This window comes from Aspergillus nomiae (assembly GCF_001204775.2).
Source record: "Aspergillus nomiae NRRL 13137 chromosome Unknown contig00018, whole genome shotgun sequence".
NCBI lineage: Eukaryota > Fungi > Ascomycota > Eurotiomycetes > Eurotiales > Aspergillaceae > Aspergillus > Aspergillus nomiae.
Window position 1 is genome coordinate 98,887 of NW_015378073.1, and position 12,618 is coordinate 111,504.

Here is a 12,618-nt window from a genome sequence, read left to right on the forward strand (position 1 = left end):
AACCAATGGAGATCCACCTGATCACGGCTGCATGTGATCTCCACTCATGAAACTGCCAATGATCGTATGTTTATATGTCAAGATCACTCATTGCTTAGCAGTATGCTTTCTTTTTTTTCGGTCTCTCTTCTTCTCCTGCCGCGAAAAAGAAGATAAGTTGAACAGAATAGCAAACAAGGTATGCGGCATGTGGCTGGTTCCGTAGATCATATTTATACTAATTTATCGATAACGGTCAGCATCGCCACAATCAAAATGACTGCTGCCTGGCTAAAATCGCCCACGCTGGAAGAACATTAATCCTCCTTTTTGTTTGATTTTGATAGATCCGAGGAGAAAAAGTACGTCTCATGAATCTAGGACACTGTATTGGGATTATCAGGCTATGGTTGGGCCTTGACCGTTGGTCAAAGGTATCCATATCGTGGAGGATGGACTAGATTCTGTTCATACCACAGGCCTCTGGAAACCCAGGATATTACAAGATGACCCAGTCGGCAACCCGAATTCAAGTTGGATAAACCCCCGAGTCCACTGCCCCACAGGTTGAACCCTTCGTCCCGTCCGAACCAGCTCTTGGTTATACTATGCCGGGCCGGGTCTGATTCCCTTAGTTAAGTTACTCTGCCTGCAACAACAGGGAGACACGGGTTCTGAATTGTCAGAATGGGATTACTACTCACGTCTTACGTTAGGATCGATGCTATGTAGATCACTGTGATGCATCAGGACGAAGCTGAGGTTCATGTAACCGTTTAGAAATTGATGGCCGCTCAAGCCTTACAAGTGAACTAGACTATGAATGTGTTCGAGACAAGTTTATCCTCTTATAAAGCTATTAAGATATAGTGGATCTTTTCTATTAATACTCGAAGCTCAGAAAATAAATGGATTGGACTGTAACTATTTATATTGATAGGTGTTGGGTTCTCCTCATTCCGGGTTCAAAGTACATGTAGGTCTATGAGTATCGTCCAGGCCTGAATGTTACGTTACTTCGTAGGTCCAAAGCTACAGACAGATCATCTGTTCAAGTCATCCATCATTGGCCACTCTCCAAACCATTAGGTAAGGAGCGAACCCTACCTCGGTGCCAGGTGACTACCACTGCGGAGGCATTGATGACAACAATAGCTTCATGACACATCACTAATGCTTTGATGCTGTCTAGTAGACGTCTGCCTGCTCTCACTATCTAGTTAATATGATAATCAATGGTGTTGGTACGTTGTGTAGCCAACACCAACCCGTCTTATACAAAGCCTCGCTCATCAACGCGGACTACGGTGCTCGACTACGACTTGGGTCGAATGTACTTATGTAGAATTAGAAACACAGAAGTAGAGAAGAGAAATGTATTTGGAGTTGACCACATCTCCGAAGGCTGTAAGTTCCCAATCAAGCCGTATACCTGTAGGAGTACAACACACAATGCAGCCGCGGCCGCGGGATTCGGATCCCATAGCCCATTCAGGCAACGATACGCCTGTCCAATTGAAGAGCAAAGAGATGTACTTCTGCGCAGATCAATCAGTCACACTGAAACAATGGGAGAATATATAAGGCAGGATAATTATGGCTCCCGTTTTGCAAGTACACCTGTTCTCCTTATCACCGGTACTAATATCGAAACTGTGCAAAATGTCCGAACTTGCACGCACTTTGCCAGCTTCCTGGTACTGCAGCCCTCCGCTCTACCAACTTGAGCGAAGAGCTGTTTTCATGAAGGCATGCCAGTCGGCCTTGGATCTGTGAGGTTTGAAAGTGGCTAATAGACCCAGTCTTGGTATCTGCTTGGCCCTGTGACGAAGTTTCAGAACGTCGGGGAAAAGATCGAGTATGAGATTGCACAACAGCCTATTTTGGCTTTCAGAGTCTCTGGCACTTCTCCCCTACCTGAACCAGGCGAGTTCCAGGTGGTTTGTGCGAAAACAGTACGTCTCGTGTCCTTTACTTTAGATGCATACCTAGACAGAAAATTCCAGGAGGGGTCTGTATTGCCTGATAGTATGTGTTGGTCTGACGATAACAGGAAAATCCACTACGGTACCATATAACCCCAACAGGCCTCATCTTCACGACCATCTCAGATGAAGCGCCCAGCTTTCATGAGTATTTTCCGGACCTGGAACCATTGTTGCAGAGAGTGGACTTTACGAGACTACCCTACAGACACAGTATCAAATACGAAGGCCGATTCAACTGGAAGACCATGTAATCTCCCTGATAGTACATATCAAGTGAATTCGTGCTTATATCGTAACCGCAGGGTCGACGGATATCAAGAATGCCTTCATTGCCAATACACTCATCCATCGTTCTCCATTTACTACCCGCCGACCTTCTACACCGTTCACAATCACCAGAACTTTTCGCAGCACATTGCAGACCCCAATAAGCCAGACGATGGCCTGTTTCTCTATTTCTTCCCGAACTGTACATTGAATGTGTACGGTGGTGGGATGTCTTCGTTCCGGGTTTGCCCAACAGAAGCTCCAAATATCACCCGGATGGAATTCGACTACTACCACATGGAATCCGGCGAGAAGTTCAAAGAATACTACAAGTTCGTCCGTCAGGTAGCTATGGAGGACTATGAGCTCTGCGAGAAAGCCCAGGATAACCTTGGCAGAGGGGTTTACAGTGAGGGGATTTTGAATCCGGAGAAAGAGAACGGTGTCTCCTGTGAGTACGACAGAAGTCCGAAGCTTCTAACCCCACCGCTAACATCTCCCAGTCTACCAGGACCGAGTATTTGAGTTGGTGTGCCAGCAGCATGCTGCAGATCAGATAGCGGAGGAGAGTGTCACCTCAGTGACACAAGAGCAAGACAAGGGACTGGAGCGAATTACGGCGGCCGCATGAGAATAGCTAGCTGCAGGCGGAGCCCATTCTGGCAACTTTATGCTTATGATTACCTGGATTATCCTTTGTTGCGAAAGTCAAAGCTCTACGAGATGATCTATTGGTAGTTATACTTGATCAAATTCGGAGATTATAAATGCCATGTAACCTCACCTTCGAGGAAGAGCAAAACCATGCGTTAACCGAGATCATATGTCACATTCAGAGAACCTGTTACTTCAAGTGCACCTGGAAAATTCATCCTAATCTGGCAATCTTATGAGCGGTCAACACGATTTGCTGGCTAACCTCGGAGGATGTGATAACAGATATGCAGGCATGCGGAGGTGAAGGCCAACGATCATCGAGCCCTGAATCATGTAAGTCCTCTTTGTGCTCGAGAAAATCCTTTTATAGGTATCCCCCAGTTCCTGGAAGCTCCGGGGACAAATTTTCGTTTAGAAGGCTCTCAGATACTTTAAACTGGAATCACCATGGAAGCGTTCACCTTCCCGACAGCACCCACGTTACTTGCACTGCTAGCTGGGATTGCTTTTCTATATAGGTTCTGGCCACACACCTCAACTTCAACCTCTAAGCTAGTGAATCTTGGGAAATACGAGACCCTCGATACTAATACAGATGTCACGGAAGAGGAAAATCGTGGAGTCTCCAAAGAATCAGATTTCCCAGCAGGCTGGTGGGTGAGCAAGGATGTTTTCGAGCTTGAGAAGCGTGCAATATTCAGTAAGGTAAGTTATATATATCACTGGACCACTGCGTTAAAAGATGCACTCTCTAATTTAACATCTAGACATGGCTGTGTCTCTCCCATCGCAGTCGCTTTGCGAAGGCTGGTGACTATCAGTCTTACGAGGTGGCCGGGTTTCCCATCTTTCTGATCTTAGGGAAAGATGGGAAAGTTAGGGCTTTTCACAATGTCTGTCGTCACAGAGCGTACACAGTCACAAAGAAGGAATGTGGGTCTTCTGCGGTGCTTGGTTGTCGATATCATGGCTGGAGTTATAACACCTACGGCGAGCTGACCAAGGCTCCTCATTTCGATGATATTCCCGGCTTTGACAGATCACAGAACAGCCTATTCGCCATCCATACGGTTACGAACGGAGCCGGATTTGTGTTCGTTAACCTTGAGGCTAGCCCAAGGATCTCGCCGGCCGACACAAGTCTTTTAGATGCCTTTGCGAACAACAATAGACTGGACTCTCAATCCACCTGGGTAGCAGGGCAAACAATCAAGGCAGATTTCAATTGGAAAATAGCGCGTGAGTTAATCTGTTGCTCCTTTACTTGGTCTGGTTTCTGACTTCCTAGCAGTCAGGTCAAAGCAATTGATCGACATTGTCGAATTGGAGAATACAATTGGGCATAAAAGCTATATATCCCAAGTGATCAGTATCTTGGGCCGCTCTAGGGCGAAATCAGAACACTTTTCGCTCTTCCCCAATACCTCCTTCCAGTCCATCCAGTCCTCTGGATGGTGGTATGCACTGAACTTCTTACCAGTATCTGAACAAACAACGGCAATCCGATACGATCTGTACTGCTCGAAAGATGTTGGTTCCCATTCCCAGGTGGTTGCGGAGAAATTGAGCAGACTTTTGGAGGAGAAAGCCCGGGAACTAGAAACAGAATATCAAGGGTACGTTCGGGACACAGCGTTAGGATAAAACGCGAACTGACTACTGACCGGGCCTGAAGGTCATTCGCATCCGTGCCCCCAAGCCTTCACACTGAAGCAATAGGTAATATCTTCTCCTTTCCTTCTTTTTGTGTGAGATTTTGTGTTCTCCATGAGCGCTGAATCAATTCCGCCTGGGTAGAATCTCAGAAGAATATTCTCGACTGCCTCGAAGCTCATATCAAGCTGGAAAAGGCGCAGGGAGCCGAAGTGTTTCCCGCGATGAGAAAGCAACGGGAGAATTCCAGGTTTCAGCAAGCTGAACTACGTTAGTACCGTCTAACTCGTATATGTGTGCGTTCCGAGTGTGCTAATAATCTATGGCAGTCTGCAAGGAACTCGACTGTACGAGTGAGCTCCGAGGAAAAAATCTCGCATGGTAAACTGGTGTATGTTTCGAGATTTTCTTTATTCTTGTTGATTGATTTTTCATTGTTCGCGTCCGCATTTCCGCAGGTTAGATAGACGTGTAGCGTCCGTACCGAACGGATCAGTGGAATCTTGGCACCGTTGTTGCAATCTGGTCAATAGATAGCTCATTAATTAATCATTTCGAGTTGTCTCAGACTCACACCTTGCTTCTACTCTTACCGAGGGGGACTGAAAAGAAGCAAAGCCTCGAGAAAAACTCTCGGTGGATCGTACCGATCAGATCAGCATCGAGTCAGTGATCGGACGTATAAACCTTCCTCTTTCTCTCAACTGAAATTGCGCCGTTAGAACGATCACCAACAACTTCCACTCCACATCCCCAGCGCGTCGGACCGCACAGGGCGGACCCTCGTATCCTTAAATATATCGGGGTATCTCTGCGGAACTGGCAGTTGCAAATCAATCCTTCAGACTTTTTCTTTTCTTTTCTTTTCTTCAATTCTGCTTGGCCCGAACGTCCAGGTTTCCGCCAACGACGTTATCGAGCCAATCAAATTGCCCAAGGCGAGTAAGGCTGTGTTCTGCCCCCGTTTCGGCAATTCGTATTTAGCGTACGTCGCTTGACGATTAACGGTGATGATCGATCATGGCGGGGTTTACGAGGAGGAAATCCAGCTAACTTTTCGTATTTACCAAGCAGTTAGTTGGCTGTTGGCCCTTGTCACTGAACCGTCCGTCATTATGGCGCTGCCGCCCATCGCGAAGGCCACTCTACAAGCTGCGCTGATTAATGCCGGGTCGAACGTCCTGGCGCAGAGCATTCAGTCATATAGAAACGAGGTAAGTAGGATACGCATGTAACATGGGGGCGGGGGGGGCAGAGGGTAAGACACCTTAGCAAATTGGCCCCCAATATCCCGGATTAATTCATGCATGCGGCTAGTAAGGCAAAAAGAAAAAAATTATTAATAAAAGAAAGAAAAAAAATGGGCTGACGGCTTGATTCGCTAATCGGCGCCATGGTCGGAGTTATATGCATTGAATGATTATGCATCAGCACTCTCTCCATGATGCGCGCCGGATAGCTTCAAACACTTCCATAGAAACCGTTCGAACTGGATCTGCAAACACTGTTTCAATTCACAACATGTGCCTTTGTGATGTCCCCCATGACCTTCCTGTGGTTGGAGGGTCTGGAATCGGTCCTTCCAGGCCATCCTAACGAGTCGGAGGCCGCCGTCACCAAGTCAAAGACCGAAAAGGCGGACCAGCCCAAACAAAAGAAGTTAAATGTCAAGAACACGGTGGCAAAGATCGTGATCGACCAGGTCGTCGGTGGCGCCTGGGCTACCGTGCTTTTCAGTTTGACCATGGGCCTGCTGCGCGGGCAGGAATATGATGTCCTGATGGCCCAGATTCGCAATGTCCGTATATCCCGATAGCACTCACTCCCATGGCTTGGTGGAGACATTGCTTTTGGCTGACTGACTTACGCTGGTGGGATAGGATTTCTGGCCCCTCCTGATCGCGGGATTCAAGCTATGGCCATTGGTCTCCATTCTGAATTTTACTGTGGTCCCAGCAGAGAAGCGACTGTTGGTTGGGAGTGTCTTCGGGGTCGTCTGGGCTGTTTACTTGAGCTTGATGTCGGGGTAACTGGGCGGCGGCGCTGGGGCGTTTTGCCGTGGGATCCGACGCATTGTGTGCCGGATCCGAATATACTAGTAGGCGAAGTGGTATCTACTTTTTGGGAAATGGCTGGGATGACCAGATAATAAATGTGTTGGTGGAACCCATCTGCGACTAAAGAATTGGGGCAGGAAAGACGTAATAGTGTGAAGGGGCCGAGCGGGGTTGAGGATGATCATGATAGTAGATAGTGAGCGACACCTTGCTGCATCGTCGGCAGCTCACCGAAATGAACAGAATCGACTAGGTTGAGCGAAATTGCCACGTTTTTTGTATCTGCCCCCCCAACGCTAGTACTATCTCAATCGAGGGAGTGAGCCAGTCAGACATGGGAAGAAAGACATGTCTCGGGAGAAACTCAAGAAACTTAACTTCCAGCCAACAAAGAAAGGGAAAAGCAAGATAGTCTGGACGATCAGGATCAGGAATTATCTCACCCCACATGAAACCGCCTCCCTTGAGCGGGCCCTGACATGTACCATCATCAAGGGCGCTGCCGTACAACTTGCTATGTGAACACATACCGGAGCGGAACATAACTCCCGAGTCAGCCTACGAGGCACAGCTCTCCCGTTGCGACATGCCTTCGAGTAAGCAGATCAGCTTGCTCCGAACATTCCTCGGGAACATCCAAATGGCGGGAAGGGAACAGGTGGGCAAGGCGTACAACAAAGAACCAGTCGGGCTGATCTTTACCCACATTCTACCTTCTTTGCTATCTGATGTGGTTCGGGCCTGGGGTTTGCCCACAAACCCTAACTCAAATGATGGGTGGAGGACTCGGTGAAGGGAGACTCGAGAAGGCCAAGAGTTTGACATTCAATAGTCGTCGTCTACAGTAGTACAAGAAAGTGTTTAATAAAGTGTTTAATAAAGTGTTTAATAAAGTGTTTAATTACTGTACAGCAGGAATGGCCCAGGGCATGGATATGGGACGCGAATTCCCAGCGTAAGCTGCATGAGACAGGGCCGGACGAAAGACCCCGGTCACATTACAGATTACCACTATTCTGCACGAGGTTACGCTGTTTTCACCCTAGAAGCTCATGAAAAAAAAGGGAGGGAAAAAGAAAAGAAAGACGAGTTGCCTGTTTGGGGGAATCCAGTGAATGAAAAAGAACGTGTTTCCCTTGCATGAGATTCAAAAGATTATTGGAGGCTGGTGGGTAGTCATTTGGGTCAGCAAGAGTCAAGCATGATCATAACTGATTAACCCTCTCAAATTGCACTCATTACCGACATTTAGAAAAATCAAGAGGGGAAAGAGTAAAATTACTATTAACAGAAACAATATCGGAATAAATTAATTGCTATTGCATGAATGATAAGACCATTTCCCTGGGCCAGTGTGAAGAAAACTGCATGGTCGGCGGCGTGGCACAGCCCCGGCGAGAGGATCAACAACCTATCCAAGGCAAACTTACTCTGTATCTTGATTTAGCACTCGCTCTGTTTGATACGAACTGGTATGCCGATCCATTGCCATGCAACTTCTCCTGGGAAGAGGGGGTTGGGGATGAGAAGGAATTGCTCATCATCGTGGACGGAGACTCATGCCATGGCAAAAGGGTTACTAAGTTTATCGTCAGACAAAGAAGATTAATGTCTTCTTTTATAATTCTTTCTGGGGGGAGACTCTCCGACCGAACCTTGAAGTTGAGTGAGACCGAAATAGATCGTGTACGGTACGGGTGCTGTATCGTAACCCACTCGTGGATGTGTCACTCGTGACCCTCCGAAGGAAAAAAGACTAAAATCTCTCCGTGCATTAGCCCGAGTGGACCCAAATTAGTCCCCCCCATTCGCATTCTCCAAAATGTACATGGGCGTCAGCCCAGTGGCTCAAGTGTCATTCCAGGTACCCCCATAATTAGATCACATCATGTCCCTCTCTGCAGCGAAGACGGTTGAACTGCATTCCCAGAGAAAGTTCAAACCTATTCCTATTACAATTGTGGACCATGGGGCACACTTTGACCCAAACCCAAGGCGATAAGACGCTATAGTGCCACATTCGATATAAGTTCGCACCACCTCATCTCTCCCCATCTCTCCCGCAAATTGTTCGTAACTCCCTCCCTAGGGTCACTTTTTGTCCGTTTCCACCCCCGCGAGCTAACTGGTTCGTTGGATCTTCTCCTGCGCAACCGACGCTTCCACGGCCAGGATTGTGCTAACCAATCCCCCGCAGGTGGCCTCCGCGGGTCTTTGTCTACGCTTGTCACAAGGTTCTTCAAGGTCAATTAGCCATTGAAGCCCTGACAAAGAATCGGTTCGCGTGTGATTACCTGCATTGCATTATCTCCGTCCATTTGCATCCCCTTCTGGGACCCGGGACGTTTTGCAGACATCGACTTCAGGTTGGACATAGAGGGGGAAATCCTTTGACCTGGACTGGCCATAGACTGGACTCACCATCTGTTGCGACGCCGGCGGAACCGCGATTGGTAAGATTGTCATTCTTGGAAACAACAAAGACGATTTCCAAGTGTCCAACGAAGACCAATGTACTGGGTGGGAAAAGACCCGGGAGTCTGGTTTGTCTGATTGTACCATCGCCACGGGAGCATCAGACACGCCAAGTCGTTTTAAGGAGGGGAAAAACACGACCTACACCTTCAAAGCCTCTATCCAACTATTCATAGACCTTCACAAGATGGGCATACTAAGCTCGCAAGGTGGACTTGCCTCGTCTGCCCCAGTGTCGTACAAGACACCGATGGGAGCGAAGCGCGAGGGTTTCGCAAGTGATTATGCGAATAACGTGTGCTGGTTTGATGCAGAAGACGACCTCGAGAGCGACGATGGATCCATTTCCCCCGTGTCGGATCCACGACAGGATCGGAAGTCAGGAAACCACTGGGCTCGCTTTTTCCCCGAACTCTCATCGCATTTCTCACTCGTGTCCCCGATAAGCACTATGACGCCAGCGACATCCTTATCTCTGTCATCCGCCGAAACACAGCATTCCACTGATCCCAGACCCCACGCTGACGATGTAGGACAGAAAGCTGGTTCCTGCTCATCGTCCTCGCCGGAGGGTTCCTCGTGCTACAGTCGGAGATCATCGGCAACAAGTCTGGACTCTGGATCCCCAGGGTCCACTAAAAAGCGGGCTGATACATTTTCGATAGTCTCCCCCGCTGACGCAGGAGTCTTTGACGATCTGGCGTCAATCCGACGGCCGCCTTCTCGCCCCTTGGTAAAAAAGCTCTCTGCAGCCGAGTTGAGGAATAAGCCTCTCCCACTTGAGCCCGCCATTCGGCTGACCCCACTCTCTGTCCGTCATAAAGATCCACCTAAAATCCGTACCTCTACATCCGCTAGCCCTCAGAGTGGGAAGTCAAGGCTCTCAGTGGCAGCAGAGGACTTGGAGAACACTCTCTCCGGTCTTAGAGCAGATTCACCTACAGTCCCTTTACACTTACTGAACGAGCCACTACAAATTAGCAGAGGCAAAATGGAGATGATCCCGTCGCGCCCAGCACCGCAACCGCCAACCGATATGCGACCAAAACGAAAAGTTGAGGCACGTGAAGACGAAAGGGCAAGGAAGAACAAGGGGGCTTTCAATTTCCATTTGTCAGGTTTTAGCAGAAAATACAGCCATCTACATGCCCGGTCGTGGAGCAGCCCGAATATGAGATCGGAGGCGGGGTCTTCAGCCGTTCGTATCCCGGAGGACTCCGACTGCAAAGAATGTAAGAGCAAAGACGACATGGCAGGCCTGCCAAGCTTCCCAAATCCGAACCAGATCTTGGAGCCTCTATCCCAGTCCATTGAAAGGGAGCTGCGGATGCAGCTTCCGCGGCTGCAGGTAAAGGGGACCAAAACCGCCTGCTCACCAATCCAGGAAATAGAGCCCAGTACAGAAAAGGAAGCCATTCAACGTCCCGAGAAGGTGGAGGCTTCGCAACGCGAAAAATCACCGGATCAAGTTATTTTCAAGGAGAAGTTTTTTGTGTCTAAAAGCAAGATAACGGTTTCCGTTTCTAATAATGTGTCTCACCAAATGGAGATAGCGGAGCTCCCGGAAATGGTCTATGAGCTCGACGGTGGCGCCCCGGAACCTCACAGGAAGCCTACAATCTCAGATTACCTGCCTACCTTACACATGCCTGGGAACCTGCCTGACAAGGTGGTCCTTGCCTTTTTACGCGAAGTGGGCTCGCTTGACGATCTTTTTCGTCTTGCCATCATTTCCAGACAGTTCTATCGTGTTTTCAAAGATCATGAATTAGAACTTATCAAAGGCGCTGTCTTCACAATGTCCCCTCCCGCGTGGGAGCTACGCGAAATGAGCCCGCCATGGAGTACCGAATGGCAGATCCTGGTGGACCCCGACAGCCCAGTCCCAGAATACACCCCTGCTCTGTATCTTCAGCGCTATGCTCAAGATATCTATACGCTTGCTCAACTCAAATTGCTCATTTTAACTCGGTGTGAAACGTTTCTGCGTCAGGAAACGATCCGCGGTCTTACAGGCAAAGATGATGCGTGCGCCAAGGAAATTGATGATGCCCTTTGGAGAATCTGGACGTTTTGTCGTATTTTTGGTAGTGGGAAGAGCCGAGAGGGTGATATCGTGGGTCAGGTGGACTGGCTGAACGGGGGTGCTATGGCTGTGAGCGGCCGCAAGCATGGGGCCACGGCGTCGGTTACTGAGCCATTCGGCATGTATGACATTCTGTTCGAACCTCCGACAGGGTTTGGGCATGGTAACAAAGGCGGACTATCAAACGATCAACTGTACTATATGACTGAGATGTGGACCTGCTTGGGCGTGCTCCTTCAACCAATCCATGGAAGATGCAAAGAAGCCCGTGAAGCCGGCATATTTGCAGGTCATCGAGTAACAGAACAGGACACTGCCAGGGCGGCAGCTGTGCTAGGTCAGTACCTTTTTTTTTTTCTCTCCTGCCATTTTCCTCTCAGTCAAGCTAATATGTCGAATAGAGGAATGGACGTACTATGTTCTCACACTTGGCCCTTCAGCAGTTCTGAACATGGCCTCGACCGGCCCCGGAGGCTGTGCGGCGACTTTGAGAAGAGCCCAGTCTATCGGTTTGACCAAGTGGGAGTCTTCCGAGTCTGGGGTCAGTCGCTCGGCCTTTCTCAAGGAAGCGGTTTCGAAAGTCTATAGGTCACGGTGTGAAAGTCCATGTCAATGGTCTCCACGAACGTCAGAGGACACTTCCCCTTCTTCTAATGACACCGGCTCGCCGGCAAGTGCCAATGCAAGAGCGGCCCAGCTTCAACTAGAAAATGAACGTCGGAGACAGGCAGCCTACGCTGACCAGCTACGAACCCAACCGAGACGGCCAATGAACGCAGGCCCCCACTCATTTTCAGACGAACGCCCCATCTCCAAATATTCCTTCATCATGAGCCGCCTTGAAGGTGAGCCATACGAGCAACGTCCACCAATGCCTGCACCACCCACGATGGCGTCTTACGTTGCGTATTGTGGACCGTCGAGCAGTCAATATGCAGTCAAGTCCCGACCGCCCCTTGCCCCGTACCAACAACCTCAGGTCCGCGATCCTGTGGATCAGGCTATTGACATGATGGTGCGGGAGCTGGGTTTCCAAGAAGAAGACGCCAAATGGGCGCTGAAAGTTACCGATAGCGGCGAAGGGATCAACGCGAATGCTGCCGTATCTCTTCTTATCAGAGAGCACCAGAATTACCAACGCAACAACAATGTCGTTCCTATGCGAGCATATCGCAGTAACAGTATCTTATCCTCGGTCATCGCCAGCCCAGAATCCATCAATTCTGTCTGGAGATGGGCCTGAAAGCCAATACTCGCCATGACGAAGCATATCGCTTGTACACTCATTTCGATTTTATTTTCATTGGGTTGTATGACTTACAACGAACTCTATCACGCCGTTTTGAAAGTAGAGGCGCCGTGCGCCGTTTTTGATTATGAAACATTTGTTCCCCCACATCGCTTCAGCCCGAGCTTGTCGCTGTACCAGATTATGATACCCACTATGTACGATCCT

General features: G+C 49.0%; 4 protein-coding genes across 4 annotated transcripts; all 4 read left to right on the forward strand.

Annotated features, from left to right (window-relative positions):
- Positions 1-1,641: 1,641 nt before the first annotated feature.
- Positions 1,642-2,865, forward strand: ANOM_001386 (aromatic ring-hydroxylating oxygenase subunit alpha; the record flags this gene model as incomplete). The annotated part of the gene is made up of 5 exons (XM_015546643.1): positions 1,642-1,716; positions 1,782-1,934; positions 2,033-2,214; positions 2,270-2,685; positions 2,738-2,865. The coding sequence occupies 5 exons, from the start codon at positions 1,642-1,644 to the stop codon at positions 2,863-2,865; spliced, it is 954 nt and encodes a 317-aa protein (XP_015411099.1).
- A 473-nt stretch (positions 2,866-3,338) lies between these two features.
- Positions 3,339-4,929, forward strand: ANOM_001387 (putative iron-sulfur cluster-binding protein; the record flags this gene model as incomplete). The annotated part of the gene is made up of 6 exons (XM_015546644.1): positions 3,339-3,596; positions 3,659-4,130; positions 4,183-4,507; positions 4,567-4,610; positions 4,689-4,814; positions 4,874-4,929. 6 exons carry the CDS (start codon positions 3,339-3,341, stop codon positions 4,927-4,929), a joined length of 1,281 nt encoding a protein of 426 aa, XP_015411098.1.
- A 547-nt stretch (positions 4,930-5,476) lies between these two features.
- ANOM_001388 (Mpv17/PMP22 family protein) lies at positions 5,477-6,757 on the forward strand (the record flags this gene model as incomplete). Its single annotated transcript, XM_015546645.1, has 4 exons — positions 5,477-5,529; positions 5,619-5,758; positions 6,022-6,342; positions 6,425-6,757. Coding segments are annotated over 3 exons (603 nt in total), but the record flags the coding sequence as incomplete, so codon positions are not given.
- A 2,506-nt stretch (positions 6,758-9,263) lies between these two features.
- Positions 9,264-12,405, forward strand: ANOM_001389 (F-box domain protein; the record flags this gene model as incomplete). The annotated part of the gene is made up of 2 exons (XM_015546646.1): positions 9,264-11,499; positions 11,564-12,405. 2 exons carry the CDS (start codon positions 9,264-9,266, stop codon positions 12,403-12,405), a joined length of 3,078 nt encoding a protein of 1,025 aa, XP_015411102.1.
- Between the last annotated feature and the right edge of the window lie 213 nt (positions 12,406-12,618).